A 21798-nucleotide genomic window follows, 5' to 3' on the forward strand; every position below is an offset into this window, starting at 1 on the left:
CTTGGTTCTACTCTGATTAAGTGGGGCCTGTCCCATTGTATTAGACTTCTTCTTCCCCAAAATTTTTCCCAGTTCCTAAAAATTCTAATGCCCTCTTCCCTGCATGTTACGTCCATGCATTTTGATGCTAGATCTCAGCATGCCTCTGAGGTTCTATGTGTAGAATAGAGAGCACTTCTGATGTGGATTTCAGTTTCCTAAGAGTCTATAGCCTCTTAAAACTCTCTCCTGCACCTTCCTATGTCATTGGTACCCATTTGTACTATGATAGTTTGTTCCTTCCCAGCACTGTCTAAAAGCTTATCTAGGTGGCTTATGTGGTCAGCCACCTTCACACTAGGTGGGCAAGTTATCAAGAGATCCTCATGCCCCCCAGCCACCCAGCTGTCTACTTTTCTAATGATAAATAATCTACAGCAGCAGCATCCTTGTCATGGACCCCTAGAAACACATCCTCTGTGTGAGAGGATAAAGCATCACCTAGAGGGCATGTCTTAGCTACAGGATCACCTCCTGTCACACCAAGGTAATAGTCTCCTGCCTGCTCACAGAATTAATCCACGGTTTTTCTCTAACACAATTAAAACTAGCAAATAAATAAAATGTAACCTTAAAAATAAGCAAACAATATATACAGACAGTAATTATATAACCCTTTAAGACATTTTTTCTCCATATTTAAGTGTTCTTTCTCAGCAATTAAACTTAACCAGCAGATGAAGGTTCAGCAATAAGCAATCCCTCTTGACTAGTTGGTGATGAGTCTGTCTCTGAGGAGGGAGGGGATGTGCATACTCGAGTCCTTCCACATGAATTTAAAAATCTAAAATAAATAAATGGCAGTCCAGTTTCTCCATTGCCTGGAATTTCTGGTCAGTTTCTCAAAGTCCAACTTGATCCCATCCTAGAGGATCCAATTCATGGTGCCTAGAAAGATCTTCAGGAGAAGACATTTTTACCTGTAAAAAAAAAAGCCGGGGTTTTGAAAGGCCTCATGAAGTCCCTTCTACAACAGAACTGGACATCAGCAATGTCAGTCCTTGTCGACCTAGGTCACATGGCAATGGTGGTAAATGTGGTTCCTATGACTCATCTTCATGTGTGTGGTCTTCAGTGGGACCTCTGCCAGTGGGATCAACTGTTCCAGCCATTTTCCCACCAAATATTAGTAACTTCTGAGATGTAAACATTCCTCCAGTGGTGATTCTGGTACCAAGTCTCTCTCCACACATCACCCTGCATAAAGTGACCCAGTCTAACAATACTTCCAGTGCTTGGGGAGTGCACACTAATGCATGGATCCAAGAGACATGAATTTGAGTGAAGTATCACCTGGAAATCAAACTTCTAGAGCTACGAGCCATCCAATATGCACCAAGGGCTTTCTCCCATAAACTCTCAGGCAAGAGAATCTTGATCCAGACAGAAAATCAAGAGGACATGTTCTATATTAAACAAGGAGGTACACGCTTTGTATGCCTGATGCAAGGAGGCTCTCTGAATCTAGTCATTGGCTGGTCATGATAATGCACATCTCCAGGCGATCTATCTACAGAGCATGGTAGACCATCACAGCAGAGTTGTACAACTACATGAATAGTACTTGAATGAAAAGGTCATGAACGACTTATTCCATCATTAGAGAATACTAGTAATTGACTAGTGTGTCTCAAGAGGACACCTGGCAGGTCAAGAAGCTTATCACTATGCATCCAAGCAATTTCAGACTAGTTTCCGAGGCTTTTGTGCTAAACTGGATCATAAGTCTACTCTATGCATACCTGCCAATTCCTCCCATTGCTAGGACTGTCCAGAACATCCTTCAGGACAAGGGAAAATGTGATCTTCATAGCCCTGACCTGGCCAAGATAATAGTAGTCATACCTCCTCCATTTATCATTTCTGCCTCTAATTCCCATGAGAGGGTTTGACTCAAATCCCCCAGGAGGCCTGCAGATTCTGCCATCAAATCTACCACCACTGGCCCTCACAGCATGGATGTTGAACATATAGTAGTCTCCTCCTCTCTTTTTCCTAAGTAGGGTGAAGGATGTGCTGACTTCAGCCAGGAAACTTTTAAACAGAAAATCCTATAATTTCAAGTAGAAGAACTTCTTTACATGAGGGATCAGCCAACTGGATCCTTTCTCCTGTGACCCAAGAGAAATACTTTCTCTTGTCCTCAGGCCTTAGCACATTTTCAGTGCATGTCTGCATCATTGTGAATTATCAGCAAATGGACAATGCTCCAATCTTTAGTATCTAAATTCATAAAGAGAATGTTGCATTCCATAGCTCCAGTCAGTAAACTTCCATTATCTTGGGACCTCAGCATGGTCCTGGCTCAACTAAAGAAACCTCTCTTTGAAACTTTTGAGTCAATGAATTTGAAGTTTCTAAACTGGAAAGTGTTGTATCTTGTGGCAGACACATTGGCACAAAAAGTAAACGAATTGCAGACTCTGCTTTCGTATTCACCATGTCTACAGTTTTTTTCACAATAGGGTTGCTTTATGAACATACTCTAAATTCCTTCATGAACGTGGTTTCTGCATTCCACATTAGCCATGCTATTGTGCTACTAACATCTTTGAGACCACATGCACACAAAGGAGAACAGGCTCTTCATTCATTGGATTGTAGGAAAGTCCCAGCTTATTACTTGAGGAGACTTGGCCTCACCATCAACTTTCTCAGCTATTCATGTTCTTTGATACCAATAGATTGCCAGAAGAAATCTGTCTAATTGACTAGTGGACTATATAGTGTTCTGTTATGTTCCAGCTGGCTTACAGATTACAAACTCTGTCAAGTCATCGGCCAAGGCAACTTTAGTGGCTCATTAGTGGGCCACTTCCATTTAAAACATATGCAAAGCTGCTCCTTGGTCAACTGTGCATACCTTTACATCCCATTATTGTCAGGACAGCATGTCCTGGGGAGAGAGTAACTTTGGAGAAGCAGTTCTGTGCAGCCTATTCACACCATAGTCTACTCTCCTCTGGTAGAATGCAGGTTTCCTGTTAAATAGTTGCTTTCAAGGCAACCATCAACTTGGGACGACTCATGTTTTATGGCCAACACATCAAAACACAAACAGGATATAAGAACACCAAATATCTAAAAAGCAAGCCGGGAAGCCAGTGTAAGACCACCTCTGGGCTGGTTGCCCGGTCAACTCTATCATCCACCCAAGGAAACGTTTTGAAGAGAAAGTAAGAAACTATGGTAGAAAATATTCTTTTTATATTTTTAACCTTTGCATTTAAAAAATCAATAATTGGGAGAAACAACAGTGTTCACTATCATGTCCCATATAGATGTAACAAAAATGCTCTGTGGTGCACAGAACAAAACCCCGACATCAGCCAATGTTTCGGTTTTCCCTAAAGGAGGGAAAACCGAAACACCACTTTTAAATTGCTGCTCGGGACGTGATTGATTTCATGCCGTTTTCAGATGAAGAAGATAGTCATATCCATTTGAAGCCCACTTCATTACATTTGGAAGATCTCAGACTTACAATAAGTCCCTTACCCTCTAAAGCAGGGATACCAAAACCCTGACTTATCCCCCACTCAGGCTACGAACCCGAAGATAAATCATATTAGTAGATATAATTTCTCATGTGATACCCCCGCCCAAGTTTAGGGGTATTTATTTATTTATATTATTTATATTATACCGATATTCTGCATAACAATCATAACGGTTTACAGCATCAATATAATTAACATCAAATACTTCATAGTCCAGACCAAGGGGGCCACATAAATAGAAATTATTGTGCTTATTCAGCATAATATCTTACCTTCTGCCAATCATTGTCCTGCATGGCTTTACTGATCTTGTGTGTTTCTCTTTTACACCACAAATTAAAAAAAAACAAACATAAGTGCCTTGCTAGGTCAGACCAGTGGTTCATGAGCCGAACACCCTGTCTCTAACAGTGGTCTGTTTGGGTCACTAGGAAGTTCTTTGTAGACCTTAATGGAGAAGTTTATTTCTTGTTTGCTCCCAGAAATAAGAGATAGTGATTCCCCAAGTCTATCTGGCTAATAAGTATTAATAACTCTCTCCTCCAGAAACCTTTCCAAACTCTTTTTAAACTCAGCTTATATTAACTTTGACCACATCTTCCAATAGAAAATTCTACAGCTTAATTGTGCATTGACTTAACTTTGTTTTAAATCTGCTGTCAGTCAGTTTCATAGACTGTCCCTCAGTCCTAGTACTACATAAAAGGGTAAATACCATTTCCTATTACCTTATGCCACACCACTCATAATTTATAAACCTGTATCTGATCTCCTCTGTTATCACTTCACCAGCTGAAGAGACCTTACTTCTAATCTTTTTGTAACCTTTCTGTGAATCTTTTCTAGTTCTCCAATATTCTTTTTGAGATGTGGTGATCAGAACTGCACATGGTACTCTAGGCATAATAGCACCCAAAGATTTATAAAGAGTAATTATTATAATCTGTTTTATTCCAAATTATTCCTAATATTATTTTTTCCTTGATGCGCTACATATTGGGCTGAGTATTTCAATGTACTATCAATAGTGACTCAATTCTTTTCCTAAGTAATGATTTCTGTGAAAATCAGTATTGTATATATGTATTTATTTCCCTGTTATCAATTTGTATTTGTTGAGATTACATTTCAGTGCCATTTAAATGCCTAATGTCCCAGTCTCACGGGGGTCCCCTGTAATTCCTCAGTTATTTTATGTTTTAATAAAATAATTAAAATATAAGCAGACTAGGAGGAATTTTGTGTCAGCTGCAAATTTGATGTCCTCATTGATTCCTTCTCCAGATCACTAATGAATAACTTAAACAATGTTGGTCTTACTATAGATCCCTGATGCACTTTGCTATTTACCTCTCCCATTAGGAAAATGTAGGCCTACTCTTCAGTTTCCATCGTTTAACCAGTTACCAATCTACAATTAATACATTGCTACCTATCCTATAACATTTTAATTTCCCAATGAGATTCTCACGAAGAACTCCATCAAATGCCTTCTGAAAATCCATATATACTATAATAATAAAAACTGGTTTTCCATAATCCATATGCTTGTTTATAACTTTAAAACCTTTTAGTAAGTTAGTAAGGAATGGCTTACCTTTACTTATTGATTGTTATATATTTTTGATGAATTTTTTTTCCACTGAATCCATGCTGGTTTTCCCCATTAAATCATGCTTATCTATATGTCTAGTAATGTTTTTTATTAACAGTAGCTTCCTTGATTTTACCTAGTACTGACATCAGGCTTTCTTGTTTGTAGTTTCCTAAATCGCCCCAGAGTGCTTTTAAAAAAATTGGCATTGCATTGACTACCCTCTAGTCATCAGGTACAGTGACAGGTTTTAATGATAGTTTACAGATTCCCAGTAACATGTCCACAGTTCTCTAAGTTCCTTCAGAACTCTAAAGTGAACATCATCAGGACCTGGTAATTTGTTATTTTCATCTATTACCACCTCCAGATTGGTAGAGATTTATTTTAATTTCTCTGAATAGTCACCTACAAAGCATGGTTCCTGCATGGATATTTTCTCAACATCCTCTGCAATGGTGACCAAAGCAAACAATTCATTTTATTTTTCTGCTATGGTTTTATTCTCCCTGAGTGCCCTTATTGCCCTTTGGTTATATAATAGTTCACCTTACTTCCTCATAGGCATTTGTGGTGTTAGCATTTGCCTCTTTGACAAGTTTCACCTCAACATTTCTAATGGCATGCCTTAGTGTTTGCCTTAGTGTTTTACATCTCACTCACTAGGGCTTTTGTTCATTCTTATTTTCCTCATTAGGCCCTGCTTTTCATTTTTTAGGATGCCTGTTTGATTTTAATAGCCTCTTCCACAGCACCACTTAGCCATTCTGCTTATTTTTCAACTTTTTTAAAGTTGTGGACTACATTTTATCTGAGCTTTAAAACCATTATCTAAGTTTTAAATCAATCTCCATGCTTTGTAAAGATGTTTTATCCTTGCAACTGCTCTTTTTAGTTTCCTTCTAATTGCTTTCTTTATTTTATCATAGTCTTATCTTTTTTTAAGTTAAATTTTAATACAGAAGTCTTATTGCTTATTTTTCCTCCTGTGATAATGCCAATTTGTTTGCATCATGATTTCTATTTCCAAGTGGCTGCTCTACTATTATGACCTTGCTTTGGAGGCCTCTGGCCATGCCCCCGGACTGCCCATGCCCCACCCCTTTTTTCGAGCCCCTGGACATGCGCCCGTCACTGAGCCTATGCAAAATAGGCTTAGCGCGCGCAGGAGCGGTTTAAAAGGGTTACGCACGTATATTACACATGTAACCCTTTTAAAATCCGCCCCTAAATCTAAAATAACTCCCTCTTTCATCAGTTTCAGGAGCAGCTGCTCCATATAATTTCCTCTTCAACTTGCCAGACAAGTTCAGATGTATGGATTGTGCTCTCCTACCAGCAGATGGAGACAGAGAACAAAGTTTCACTCTGAGCTCATCCTTCCTTGTATAATCTGGTACAGCAATGGATTTAGTTAGTGATTCTCTGCCTCCAGCAGATGAAAGGAGAGCTGTTCTGGTGGAGCAAGAAACAGTGGTGCACCTAAAGCGATGGCTTTCGGGCTGTTCTTCTTTTAGTTGAGCAAGGGCCTGAGTTTAGTGTTTTCATTTGGACAACAGTCAAGTCTGGATGTTCTTCCTGCCCTCTAGGAACTAACCCTTGGTTCTGGGTTTAGAGTTCCAGAAAATTGGATTCAGGCAGTAAATTCCTTTCTTTTCTCCCCCTCTCCTTAGCATTTGAGTGCTGCAACATAAGCTTGTTTTAAAAAAAAAAAAAAAAGAGAGAGAGAGGAAGTTGTGCAGAGCTCCAGTTAACCAGCCTGCCTTTAACAAACTCCTTTGCCCTTAACAGTGATTCTGTTGCCTTCTGGAAGCTGCAAAGTAAGTCATATAGATGGAGGAAAGCTGGCTGTATGGGAGCTGGTGCCAGAGCTGGCTTCTTTTGCACAGTCTGTGACTAAGAGGAGGCTCTTCCCTGATGCCTACTAAGAGTGGAAAGACTCCACTCTTAGGTATGAAGGTGAGTCTTGTGATGGGCCAGCAGGAGCAGAAAGTAATCTATTGGATGGGGGCCAACAACCATGTTTCCCAAGCTGTTCTCTTTTTCATCAGACTGCTTCTGCCATGATTTCCACTGCCTCAGTGATTTCCTGCCAGCTCCTCTAGGGCCATTGCAGCCTGTTGACTCTGCAGCAGTGCCTCCTGAGGAACAAGAACTTTTGCCTGCGTTTGTCAGTGACTTATCAGTTCTTTTGGGCCAAGAAGAAACAAGTTGGCAGGGAGGGGAATCTTTGTCTGACCTTCCTTAGTTTCCTTGCAGTCCCATCCTGGTCAGTGCTTATGCCAAAAAAGCCCAAATTGTTTCTGGACCAGGAGCTCTAGCTGTATCTCAGTTCCCACCCACCCCCCATCCACTCACACACAAAATTATCCCAGTGTCCTCCCAGAAGAGGAGAACTGATTCAGAGAAAGAACTTTTCAGAGAGGTTTTTAGGAAGGAAAGCTTGGTTCTTATACTTTTCAGGTAAAGGAATCCCTGAAACTCTCACAGGAACCGATAAATGAAGTGACACAGGAAAGATAATGTCACTTAAGGTGTTTCCATTTCATTCTGCCATTCAGAATATGATTAAGGAAGAGTGGGAGATACCAGGTGCAGTATTGACAATGGGAAAGACAGTCGTGGGTAAGCTGTATCCTCTGCAACAGGTAGAGAAGTATCATTAGTCCCGTATGCCCAGAGTGAATGCCCCAGTTGCGACAGTGATCCATAAGACTACAAACTCAGTGGAAGGTGTTTCAGTGCTAAAGACTCTCAGGATAGGAAGATTGAATTTAGGTTGAAGCAATCTTTTGTTATTGCCAGCCTCTTTCTGCAGATGGTAATATGTGGCTGTTACATGGATAGGGCACTGATTAAGTGGATTCAGCAATGCATGTAGGATCTGAGGAGGAGTTGTCTCAGCTTTCTTTTGAGAAATAGCGAGAAGGGAAGTCTGGATCAGCCCTCCTAGTGGATGCCTTATATAATTTTATATGGGCCTCTGCTAAAAACAGGGCTACAGAAGGTGATTATAGTGAAGGAACTAGATTCAGCATCCAAGGTTCATCTTAGCATGTTGCCCTTAAGGGACATCCATGGTTTAGTAAGGATATGAAAACATGAATGAAGGACTTTGAAGGTTCCAAGTCTCAGAGGCTTCCTAACATAGATTCAGATAGCCCAATCAAGGAAATGCTTGACCTGTTCAGCTGGTCCCAGTGCCCTCCTGGGCAGATAGAGGTTGTTACTCTATCTGCTACATGGTTCCAAAGACGGAAGGCGCCATCCTTCAGACTCAGAATTTAAAATATGGAAGTCAGCCTCTGAAGTTTCCCATTTTTGCATAGAAACTCTGCATTTAGTAATTATAACAGTAAAAAAGAGAGAATTTCTGACTGCTTTGGGTCTGTCAAAAGTATACCTGCACATGTCTATCACAGAAGAACGCCAGAAGTTTTTAAGAGTTGTAATTCTGGAGCAGTATTGACTTCTAGTCTGGTCACTACTTCATGGATCTTCACCAAGATCATAGTGGTTGTGGCAGCCTTTCTCCACAGGGAAGGAAGTTACTTTACCCCTGTCTGGATGATGGGCTGATCAGAGCAAAGTTCATGGAGGAGAGTTAGGAAGAAACTCAAAGGTTGCCTCAGGTCTTGGAGTCCTTGGGCTCATAACAATATAAGAGTTGCCAATCTGGGTCAGACCAAAGGGTCCATCAAGTCTGTTTCCAACAGTGGCCAATCCAGGTCACAAGTACCTGGCAGGATCTCAAGGGGTAGATAGATTGCAAGCTTCTTATCCAAGATTAAGCAGCGGATTTCTGCAAATCTATCTTAATTTCCATATCTATGTTTAATTGACTTTTCCTCTAGGAACTTGTCCAAACCTTTTATAAACACAGCTACACTAATAACTTTCACCATATCCTCTGGCAGCGAATTCCAGATCTTAGTTATGCATTGAGTAAAAAAAATATTTTCTCCTATTAGTTTTAAATTTATTACCTAGTAACTTCATTGTGTGTCCTCTGGTCTTTATACTTTTTGAAAGAGTAGACAACTCATTAACATTTACTCGTTCCATTCCATTCATTATTTTATAGACCTCTATCATATCTCCCATCAGCTGTCTCTTCTTAAAGCTGAAGAGTCCTAACCTCTTTAGCCTTTCTTCACTGGGGAATTGTTCCATCCCCTTTATCTTTTTGGTTGGCCTTCTCTGTTCCTTTTCCAATTCTGCTATATCTTTTTTGAGATGTGACCAGAACTGCACACAGTACTCTCGATGAGGTCACACCATGGAGCGATACAGTGGCATTATGATATCCTCTGTTTTATTCTCCATTCCTTTCCTAATAATCCCTAGCATTCTATTTTCTTTGTTGGCTGCTACTGCACAATGAGCAGAAGATTGCTACATATTTTCATCAATGATACCTGGATCCTTTTCCTGAGTGATGACTCATAATGTGGAACCTTACAATGTGGAACCATTATTTGGGTTACTCTTCCCTAAGGGGTAGATTTTCAAAAAGCGCGAATAGGCCTACTTTTGCTTGCGCATCAGACTCAAGCAAAAGTACGCCTGATTTTAGTAGATACGCGCGGAGCCGCGCGTATCCACTAAAATCCCTGGATCGGCGCGCGCAAGGCTATTGATTTTGTATAGCCGGCGCGCGCCGAGCCGCGCTGCCTACCCCGTTCCCTCCAAGGCCGCTCCGAAATCGGAGCGGCCTCGGAGGGAACTTTCCTTTGCCCTCCCCTCACCTTCCCTCCCTTCCCCTACCTAACCCACCCGCCCGGCCCTGTCTAAACCCCCCCTTACCTTTGTCGGGGGATTTACGCCTCCCGGAGGGAGACGTAAATCCCCGCGCGCCAGCGGGCCTCCTGCGCGCTGGGCCGCGACCTGGGGGCGGGTACGGAGGGCGCGGCCACGCCCCCGGGCCGTAGCCACGCCCCCGTACCCGCCCCCAAAACGCTGCCGACACGCCCCCGAAACGCCGCGACGACCGGGCCCCGCCCCCGACACGCCCCCTCCGAGAACCCCGGGACTTACGCGAGTCCCGGGGCTCTGCGTGCGCCAGGAGGCCTATGTAAAATAGGCTTCCCGGCGCGCAGGGCCCTGCTCGCGTAAATCCGCCCGGTTTTGGGCGGATTTACGCGAGCAGGGCTCTGAAAATCCGCCCCTAAGTGTATTACTGGGCCCTTGTCCACATTAAATTTCATTTTCCATTTACATGCCCATTCTCCCAGTTTTGCAAGGTTCTCTTGCAATTTCTCACAGTCCTCTTGTGATTTAACAAATTTGAATAATTTTGTGTCATCTGCAAATTTGATCACCTCAGTTATTGTTTCCATTTCTAAGTCATTCATAATTATATTAAAAAGCATGGTCCCAAAACCTGGCTCACTCCACTATTCAGCTTTCTCCAGTGGTAAAAAGTACCATTTAGCTCTACTGTCTGGTTTCTCTCTTTAAACCAGTTATAATTCACAATAGGACATTGCCCCCAATCCCATGACTTTTTAATTTCCTAAGTAGTCTCTCATGAGGGACTTTGTAAAATGTTTGCTGGAAATCTAGATACACTATATCAACTATTTCACCTTTAGCCACATGTTTATTTGCACCCTCAAAACAATGTAGCAAATTTGTGAGGTAAGAGTTCCTTTTGCCATATCCATGTTGGTTTTGTCCCATTAAACTATACCTGAGGAAGAAGGAAAAAATGTGATTCTATGCCCCTAGCTTATATTAGAGTTTGAAGAAAAAATGATGCCTTGATTCCAGGATAAGGGGTCTTCCCTATTCAAGGCACCATGTTTACTGTCCTTGAATTTCTGCAGGAAGGTTTGGAAAATGATTTGCCCTAAATCCCCTTAAGATTCAGGTGGCAGCATTATCCTGTTATCAAGGGTTAGTATGAGGGATTCTGGCTCACCCAGATGCAGTTTGTCTCTTCAAGTAAGTGAAGCATGTCCAACCTCCTCGGCATCCATTCATTTCTCCATGGAATCTTGATTTGATCCTGCAGGCCATATCATTGTTACCTTTTGAGCCCATGAAAACCGCTTCCATAAAGGATCTGTCTCTGAAGGCAGTGAGCCTGGCTATCTGTTCAGCCAGAAGAATTTCAGAGAGTTGGGCACTATCATATTTGCTGTTTTTAAGGAAAAGGTCATGATATGTCAAGTTCCATCCTTCTTACCTAATTTAGTTTTGGAATTTCATCCGCACTAGTCAATTTTCCTGCCTTCATTTTAATCTTCAGAATGTGCAAGGCTGAAAGAGGACCTGCACTTTTTAGATGTTTGTCCATCACTTTTACACTTCCTGAACATCACTTATCCTTTCCGGAAGTCAGCTCGTTCAATGGAATTCAGAAGGGAGAAGTGGCTTCCAAAGCATCTATCAAATGGAGGAATATCCTAATGGTTAGATGAGCAGGCTGTGACCCAAGGAAGCTAGGGTTAAAGTCCTACTGTCACTCCTTATTTCCTAGCACAAGTCACTTTACATTCCATTGCCTCAGGTACAAACTTATTTAAAAAATGTATTACTTGCATTCTCTGAGGGTTGAAGCAAGGTACACTAAATCATGAATAATATTTCTTACATACAAATAAGATAAATGGTAAACAGTAGTAAAATAAAAGAGAAACATGATGTAGCTGCAGATGTAAAATTCCATTACCAGCAAAGAATGTACAAGAGTGACCCAGAAGGTCTAACCTTGAAGAGAAGCATTATTCTGTCACTTTAAATACTTAACAAAAGAGATGATTTTGTGTGCTTTCTTAAATAGTGATAAGTCCAATAAAAAATGAAGAGATTCAGGCAAAGGATTACATATGGACCTGTGACTGAAATAGCCCTACCAAGTGTCTCAGACAGGTGTACTAGTTTTGGTGAAGGTATCTCTTATCAAACCACAATTTGCAGATCTGAGTAATCTTAAATATTTATAAACATGAGAATTGATCCAAGGAGGAGCAGTATTATACATCAACTTAAGGATTGTTTAATTTTGAACATGTTTTATGAATGAACAGAGTGTGTTTGGGTGTATGAGTATGATTGGGAATGTTTTTAAATAATACTTGGGGTGAAAAATACTTGAGTATATAATGTATATTTTTTTGAATGGTTGATGTAATATGAATGCTTTTTTTTGATATTTTTCTAAATCATAATAAAATTGTTTGGGAGAGATTGATTTGTGCTTGTACTCCACTCCATTAGGAGTGTTTCATGTTAGTGATTATTGGGCATGAGCAAAGTGATATATTGCCTAACGGAAGGTAAAGTAAATGTGTTTTTGATACGTTTATTAGTTTTTATTAGCTTTGGCAAGAGTCTACTGATTAATTCCAAATCTGCACCAGATTATATAATGATTAGAGCAGCATGTTTCAAACCAGGGAAGCTACGATTCAAATCCCTCTGACACTTCCTGTGACCTTGGGCAGTTCACTTCCCCCTCCATTGCTTCAAATATAAACATAGACAGTATGCTTTCTGGGAACAGGGAATGCCTACAGTACCAGAATGTAATCCACTTTGAAATGTCATAGATGGTGGAATGTTAAAAAAAAAAATACCAATGGAAGGGCTCCTTGTGATTTCCAGAGTTTATTATTTGCCAGAAAAAGGAGGAAAACTTAAAGAAAATATGGCTCAAGAGGAAGATAATCAATTGAATTTGACTCAAATCTTGGAACTATCGCTGGAATCTGAAGTTAAAAAAGACATTTTTTTCTTCTACTTTTGTTACCGATAGAGATATGATCATGAAGAGGTTTTTGTGGAATCAAACAGAATCATATTATGGGAAAAAGATCTGGATTATTCCAGATATCTCTTGCATAACCCAAGAAAGGTGAAAGAAGTTCTTGTCTTTCAGGCCCGAAGTAATGGCGAGGGGGGCTAGTTTTAGCCTTAGGTATCCTAGTAAATGCATTATAAGACACCAAAATGCAAAGTATATTTTTCTTGAACCCATTCAATTGCAGAAGTTTCTAGAACCAGCTAACCCCTAGTGTCCTGGTGTACATCGTTGCAGATTAAAAGAGTCTTGCTACATTCATGTGACGTACCATTATTTTGAAAATAAATGTAAAATTTTTCTTCTAACACCGCCTTTATAAGAACATAAGAACATAAGAAAATGCCATACTGGGTCAGACCAAGGGTCCATCAAGCCCAGCATCCTGTTTCCAACAGTGGCCAATCCAGGCCATAAGAACCTGGCAAGAAATCCCCTCAGGATTTCTTGGAACAGTAGATATGAGTCTATGATGTAATTCCATATTGTATGGAAAAGTTATATATTTAAATTTGCTTTATTAATCCATATTGAATGGAAAAGTTATTTGTCAATTTTGCTTTATTAATCTATGCACTGTATAATGTTTACTATTTTGTAAATATTGAAAAATTCAATAAAAAAATGAAACTACTTGTCTGCTTCCGTTTCCTGGTAGGAGACTGTAACCTACAACGTCTTGACTGGTCTGGCAGGACTCAAGGAAAGGAAATAAGTATGAAATAATGTCACCTTACGGCTTCTATAAATTTAATCTCCTTAGCATGATCTGATTAAATATGCATGCAGTCAATATGTAGGTAATTGAAATCCCTCATTATTAGTAGGTTTCTAATTTTGGTAGACTGTCTAATCTCTGTTACTTTTTCACTGTCTTTTTCACCAGCTTGTTTAGGTGAAGGATGGCATATCCCCACTGATATACTTTTCCATCATTCATAGAGTTTGTATCTAGAGAGATTCCAGAGTGAAATTAATTTTCTGCAAAATTTTTGTTACTTGATTCTATGCCATCCTTAACATATTTCACCCTTCCACCAGTTTGATCTGCTCTGTGATTTCAATATATTTTGTTCCCTGGTATCAGTGGATCCCCCTAGTTATCCTCTTTCTACCTGGACTCTGAGATGCCTATGTTTATATCTTCATTTAATGCTGTATATTTTAATGCTGTAATCTTATTTTTTAGACTTTTTGCATTTGCATATATAGGCACCTAAATGGATTCTTTTTATTCCTAATTAAAACTTGCTTATAAGCAATGGATTCACATCATTTGGGATCATTCATGTTTGTCTGCTCTTTAAATTCACCTGAGCTGCCTCAGCTTTTTCAATATGCTTTCTATCCGGATACTCTACTTGCCCTATTTTAACAGTATCCTTTGAGAATACCTCACTCTGAACCTTGTGTTTCTAATTGTCTGTCAGCTTTCCCCCCATGATATGGTGTAAAGGTAGCCTATCTCCTTTTTAATTGTTAGGGCCAGCAGCTGAGTTCCATTCTGGTTATGATTGAGCTCATCTCCCTCCTCAGCCACTCAGCTATTTACATTTCTAATGATAAAATTCTCCAATCCATTCCCTCCTGGACATATATACCTGGTAATGCATCCTCAATGCAAGAAGGTACACATCACCTTGAATGCAGGTCCCAGCTACAGTATCACATCCTGCCACTCCAAATGATGTTCTCCTTCCTGGTGGCCTTGCTTCTACAAAGCAGCACCTGAACTGTCCGAGTGCAGATTGGACCACTCTAATTTGTTTCTGATGTCCTCTATATACATTTCTGACTGCCTCAGCTTTTCCAGGTCTGCCATTAGTCACAATTAACCTTACTGATCCTCTGAGAGCGAGGAGCTCTTTGCAACCAGTGCAAAAGACTGAATACCCTCATCCCGCTGCTGGATTGCTGTCTGCATTTTATTTTAATTATTAAAGGGAGAGAGGCTTGTTTGACAAATTCCTTAAACTGCTAAACTGTATGGCCTTTAGAAGTTAATGTGGAATTTATTAATAGGTATTCAGTACAACTAGACTTTTAAGAGTTTGATGCTATTTAGGTTTAATAGGATAGTGCTAATCATATAACCACAGAATGAAATGGGAAATATTTGTATATTTAAAGTTATAGGGAGGACAATTTAACTAAGCAGAGATTTGAAACTTTCTTAATTTGAGTTAATAAATAACAAAGAATGAATGTCACTTGATTTATTCTTTAGTATTTAATTTGTGTGGGTTGTGACTGACTTTCTGTTCTGACAGTCCCTAAGAGGAATATGTGATTATTACATTATTTTTAAAAATTTTATTTTTATGAAGTGTGATTTCATTATTATAGCACACCCCATATCTGACTTTTTCTTACTGTTCCATAATAAATGTATTTGGATTGCTTATTGATTGTTTAGCAAACAATTATATCAAGTTTCCATTTTGGTAGATCCCTAACAATCCTTTACTTTCTGTTTTAGATCAGTGCACTATTACTCGGACGTACTTGTTCCTTCATAAATTTTGGTTCTTCAGTGCTGCCTATTATTTTGGTAACTGGATTTTTATTGGCGTGAGTATTTTTTATTTAAAGATTTTGTTTGTATAAGCACTTTGGGCCAATAGAGGTGTTTTTCAAATGAGATCAAAGTAATTTGTATTTAACTTCCACCAGAGCACTATATGGATATTAAATAAGAGGATACTAAAAACCTAAGCCCACGCATGTTCTAAAATTTGATGGCCACGCGCACATGCGTTCCGGATTTTTAAATCCGCGTGGGCATGTGCGGGCAGCCTGCGACTCATGCACGCATGGGGGGGGCATTTTATAACCTACGCATGAGACGTGATCAGCCAGTCCCCAGTTCCCTCCCAGTCCTCTCCAAATAAGTAGCGGACTAGGAGGGAACTTCCCTAACCCTAATCCTATCCTTCCTCCTTCTTCCCCTCTCCTCCCCAACCCCTAACCTAACCCTACGTAGCCCCAATTTTTTTATTTTTATACTTACTACTCCTCGAGAGAAGAATTAAAGCCCGCGTGCCAGCTGGCTGCCAGCACGCGCTTCCCCAGGACAACGTCTAATGGTACTGTCCCAGCCCTCCCCGCCAGACCATGCCCCCTGGCCCCGCCCCTTTCAGCAGGCCTGGCTCTTCAACCAGTAGCAAGAGTTACGTGGCCGGGCCCATTGTAAAATCCTCAAAATTTACGTGCATGGCCCTTTTAAAATCGGGCCTTATACATCTATTTAAAGCCCTTGGGACTAGAAGGGGATTTCTCTATTTTGTGTCTCTTAGAAAATGAGTCCATTATTTACCCTTTATTTTCAAAGTCATTTCAGTGGGTCGCAGGAAAGCTGGATTGTGTTACATTGAGTTAGAAGAAGTTTGGAGAAAAAATTCCTATAATTTATGCAATACTAAAGCTTCAAGTATAGAAAGCAATGGATGGGAAGATCGAGTTTTACTGATTTTAGTAGACAAGTTCAGAACTTGAACAGATTACCAATATTTAATAGTTACACAGGAAATGTACATATAGTCTGGACTACAAAATTGTTCCCATCTCTTATTCTTTAAAATGTATAGAAATCTGATGTTGCTCTTGTTTCTCAGAACTCATTGTGCAGCTTTTCTTAGTAATGTACTAACTAATAAAGTCATTATTCAAGATGCATTGTGGCATTAACGCCCAGGATAATGCCATAACGCATGTGATATTAATGATATCACATTGCTCAAATGTAACTTTTTCATCGGGGTGGGATTGGGGGAGAGGTTTGGGTGGGATTAATGAAAATGAGGGGCAGTATCACACACTGCGATAGCATAATGCATGCTACTGCACGTTTTTAATGCCGGAAATAACTACACCTTTTTCCCTGGCGTTAAGCTGTGCAATATGCCCAAAACGGCTGTAACGCAATTTGTGATAAAGATTGCAAATTGCATTTCGGCCATTTCTGGACTTGGAGAGGGGAGAGGAGTGGAGCAGAGAGAGAGAGCCTCTTGGGATGCCTTCACAGTATTCAACTCACTATAGGAGAGCCAGCTAATAACTCGAGGTGAGGCTTTGGTGGTTGTTTTGGGGCCAGTTTGACTTTCATACAGCCCGATCCAGTAAAGTCCGTGGGAGAGCGGACTAACGCCCGCTCTCCCGGCGCGCGCACCGGCCCCTCGCCGGTGCGCGCGATCCAGTATTTAAATTAGGCCACGCGGTGCAAACGAGGAAAAGGAGGCGCTAGGGACACTAGCGCGTCCCTAGCGCCTCCTTTTGGCCTGGAGCGGCGGCTGTCAGCGGGTTTGACAGCCGACGCTCAATTTTGCCGGCGTCTGTTCTCGAGCCCGCTGACAGCCACGGGCTCGGAAACCGGACGCCGGCAAAATTGAGCGTCCGGTTTTCGGCCCGACAGCCGCGGGCCGAATTCAAAATTTTTTTATTTTTTTTTTTACTTTTGGGGACCTCCGACTTAATATCGCTATGATATTAAGTCGGAGGGTGCACAGAAAAGCAGTTTTTACTGCTTTTCTGTGCACTTCCCTGGCGCCGGAAGAAATTAGCGCCGACCTTTGGGCGGCGCTAATTTCTTAGAGTAAAATGTGCGGCTTGGCTGCACATTTTACTTACTGGATCGCTCGGGAATACCTAATAGGGCCATCAACATGCATTTGCATGTTGAGGGCGCTATTAGGTGCCGCGGGTGGGCCGCGTGTTTTCCTCCCCTTACTGAATAAGGGGTAAGGGAAAACATGCGTCCAGAGCAGGGTGACAGTGCGCTCCGACGGAGCACACTTTACTGGATCGACCTGATAGTGAGACCTACGAACAGCACAGTACATTTGACGTCCATCAAGCTAGGGCGAGAGAACATTGTAGAAATCTCATCTTTGTGAGACTTTACTCACTCCAAAAGACGTCAAATCTTCACCGAGGTGTACTGTGCTGTTTATATGTCTCACTCTGCATGTCAAATTGGCCCAAAACAGCCACCAAAACCTCACCTCGAGTTATTAGGTGGCCCTTCTATAGTTATATAAATACTTGACTATGAAGATCTTATAAAGAGTCTCTCTCTCCCTCCCCCCCCCCCCCCCCCCCCATAATAGCCTGCAGGGCACTTTGCGAGAAGCGAATTGTAAGTATCGCAGGGTGCAAAAACTTTGACACACCCCACGATACGCTACCTATGCAGAGCGCATAGTGCGATAATTATCTAGGGGTGAGAATGAGATCAGGCTAGCAAAAGTTATAATAGAAGTAAACTACTATCATACCTTGCCTTATTTAAGGTGATCACCAATCACCCTGAATATGTTGTTTTAAAGACCAAACCAATATGGTTTTCGCAAAGCTGCAAGCACAGAAACACTACTTCTCTCCCTCACAGACTTCCTTCTCTCCGGAATCGATAAAGGCAAAGCATTTTTACTAATCCTCCTCGACTTCTCGGCGGCCTTTGACACCGTCAACCATTACCTCTTTCTAAAACAGCTGGCAAATATAGGAGTGACAGGTGCTTCACTAACATGGTTCAAAACCTTCCTGGAAAACAAAGGATATAGGGTCAAAATTCATAATACAGAATCCCAATATCACCCCTCCACCAGAGGGGTGCCGCAAGGTTCATCGCTTTCACCCACGCTTTTTAATGTCTACCTTCTACCACTTTGTCAACTACTCACAAAATTAAGCCTGAAAAACTTCCTCTTCGCAGACGACATACAGATTGTGATCCCTATAAAAGAATCAATCTCGATAATAATGGAATACTGGGATAGTTGCTTATTAGAAATCAAACACCTCCTCACCAGCCTAAACCTAGTCCTCAATGCGTCGGAAACGGAATATCTCCTTATATCACCTGAAAATTCTGCGCACACATTTTCTGAATTCTGCAAAATTCTGCACATTTATTTTTCAAAATAACACAATATTTTTTGCAAGTTCTTCTGCATTTCAGTGCAGTCCAGTCCCTGGCAACTTGATACTGCTGGCAGAAGAGCCAATTCCTGCTGCTGGCAGATGAGCCAAGCTGGCAGGGACTGCTGCAGTTGTTGCTAACCTCTCCACCTGCGTATCCATGCTCACTGTCTCTCTTACATGATATCAGATATATTCTTTCTCTCACATGCCATCTGTCACACACATGTTCTGTCTCCCCACATACAACTCTCTTTCTCTCTCTCTCACGCACACACACTCACACACACACACACACACACCCGCCCATCTCCACCTGACTTCCCCTCCCTTCTCTCTCTCTCTCCTTCTTTTTCCCCTCTCTTTTCCCCTCTCCTTTCTTCCCCTCTTTCCTTTCCCCTTCTCCCTTCCACCCTCCCCCTCTGTTCCCCACCCTTCTCTCTCTCCCTCCCTCTTCTCCTCCTTGCTTACCTCGAACCACTGGTGCCGTGCTGCGATGCCCCCACTCTCCGTGCGCCACCTGACTTCCCCTCCCTTCTCTCTCTCTTCCTCTTCTCCTCCTCTTTTCCCCTTCTTTCTCTTCCCCCTTCCCCTTCTCTTCCCCTTTTCTTTTCCCTTCTCTCTTCTCTCTTCTCCCTTCTCTCTTTCTCTTTCCCCCTCTCCTCTGTTCCCCTCCCTTCTCTCTCTCCCTCTTCTCCTCCTTGCTTGCTTACCTCGAGCTGCCGGTGCCATGCTGTGATGCAATGCCCCCACTCTCCATGTGCCACCTGACGTCGCTGTCCCGGATTGGCCGATGTCCGTGCGCAGCATGCTTCCGGTTCTTTTTTATCCATTTCCGGTGAAGGCAGCGAGGGAGGAACTGTGTGGCGGCGCCAAAATCTGCGCAGCAGCGCTAAAATCTGTGGGAACTGCGGTGAGGGAAGAAATCTGCGTGAAGGAGGAATTCTGCGCAAATTCTACATTCCGCAGTAGCGCAGAATTCCCCCAGGAGTAGAGTTTATGCTCAGTTAACCGAGATCCTAAGCTCTTCAGATCTGAGGATCCCTAGTTTAGAGCTTTGTCAAAAGATTTATTGATTGGAATAAAAAACTAGATGTCATTCACATATAACCTGACACTGATGTCCGGACTTGCTAACAGCTTGCAGAGAGGAGCAATATAAATGTTAAAAAGCATTATAGTTTTTGAACACAGCCTTCAGAAATTGTTTGAGTTCCACCGCAATTCTGTTTGTACTTGTGGCAGATATCTGTTGTCCTACTCCAAGCCCTTCCTCAGTGAACACTAAGCAGAAATTTTTGTTAAGCAATTCCATTTTCCCCTTATCAACCTCTACATATTACCCCTTCATCTTTGAGTCTTGCATTTCCATTTTTACACTTCCTCCTATCATTAATATATTTTTTTTAAAGTCTTGTTACACTTACTGTATTAGCTATTTTTTCTCCTATTTTTCTTCACTCTTCTTACTACTTTACCAGCTTCTCTAGATAGTGTTGCCTGGCTTCCTCTTTCTGTGATCTCTTGTGGCTTATGAACACTAACCTATTTTCCCTTTCCTTTGTTCTCTAACCTTTTCTGCTACGTTTTTAGGGTTACCTCAGCAAGATGAACCCTTTCTGCACTCAGCTGTCTGTTTCTCCATGGATAGCAATTACATTCTGAGTTCCAGAGCTCCTGTGTTCTTTTTACAGTAGTCCCAATACAAGCCCCTTTCCATCCTTGTAAACATCACTAACAATAATCACAGTCTTTTAAATCCAAAAAGCACATGAAGAAGCAGTCCGGTTTCCAACTTCATTACTGATAGTTGATTTGATGACTGAAGAATAATTACAGTACTCAATTTAGCATTTAAAGTCAAAAAATCGGACAGCAGAAAGAAGAAGAATAAACTTGAGACCTCACTCTTCTAGCAAAGTCTCTTAATTCCTTGGAAGCACACTTCTTAACGCTTGATATTTTTCTCTTCCCGGTTACTCCACTTACTCTACTTACTCAGACTGAAGATAGTACAATCCTCCTCTCAATTTCCATTATTATTGCTGCTTTCTCCCCACTGTGGAGTAGTTAGAACAAAATCCCAAATGCTTTATCAGAACGTAGGTCCCAATTCTCATATCGTTCCTCAAGTATTCTTAATGACTTTATCTCTATTTATATACGAGTTGATCACTCTCCTCAAGTACCTCTCACTTGAGTCAGCAGCATATACAGTTCTTAATTCCTTCAGCTCCTTCCCTCTACCAGGGACAGGACTTCACTTTTTAGTTGAAAAAAGTGAAGTCTTCTGGCTTTTCCTATGTGAAAAACTCCTCTTCCCAATATAAAGGAAATTGAATCCCTGTTACTTAGCTCAATCAGCTCCAAGTGGGAAAACCATAATCTTTAACTCTAAAACTGGGAAAATGAGCAAGAAAGCTGGAAAAACTTCCTTGCCTCCAAATAAGGAGATAGTTACTGGCAGAAAAATCAACTAAAGCATGAGACTTCATTGCAACAGGTCCAAATCCTGGAGAAGTTTTAGCATACAGTCTGAATCTTCCCTTCTCTTGATTTAACCATACCCAGGGATACTCTAATCCTCTGTGCGCACCGTTCACTCAAGAGTCTCATAAATAAATAGAAGCCTCCCAAAAATGGATTAACAGGAGTAATACAGCTACAAGCAAGTCAGGTTGAACAGCTCACCCACCAAAAGGGAAAATATACAATACATTAGAAAAAATAAAGAACAGGGGACAAGAGAGCTCCTGCCTTCAGGAAAGCCAAACTAAAATCTCCAAGGATTGATGGTGTTTGAGTATAATAAACAGCTAGAATACACCATCTATGACTCCCCACATGGGGGAATAAATCCCAAATCTCTTTTCACTAACACTCTTTTTAAACTTCCTCATATTTGTTAATACCGTATTTTTCGCTCCATAAGACGCACC

The 21798-nt window shown here is 41.2% G+C and overlaps 1 protein-coding gene across 2 annotated transcripts in view; it reads left to right on the forward strand.

Annotated features, from left to right (window-relative positions):
• Positions 1 to 21798, forward strand: part of LMBRD1 (LMBR1 domain containing 1) — a 591116-nt gene that overhangs the window by 555080 nt on the left and 14238 nt on the right. For both annotated transcript variants that reach the window (XM_029595663.1, XM_029595662.1), the window contains one exon: positions 15420 to 15511. In XM_029595663.1, the coding sequence (XP_029451523.1) occupies positions 15420 to 15511 (92 nt within the window). Of the gene's footprint in view, positions 1 to 15419; positions 15512 to 21798 lie in introns of those variants that run through there.

This window comes from Rhinatrema bivittatum, chromosome 3 (genome assembly GCF_901001135.1).
Source record: "Rhinatrema bivittatum chromosome 3, aRhiBiv1.1, whole genome shotgun sequence".
NCBI classification, from domain to species: Eukaryota; Metazoa; Chordata; class Amphibia; order Gymnophiona; family Rhinatrematidae; genus Rhinatrema; species Rhinatrema bivittatum.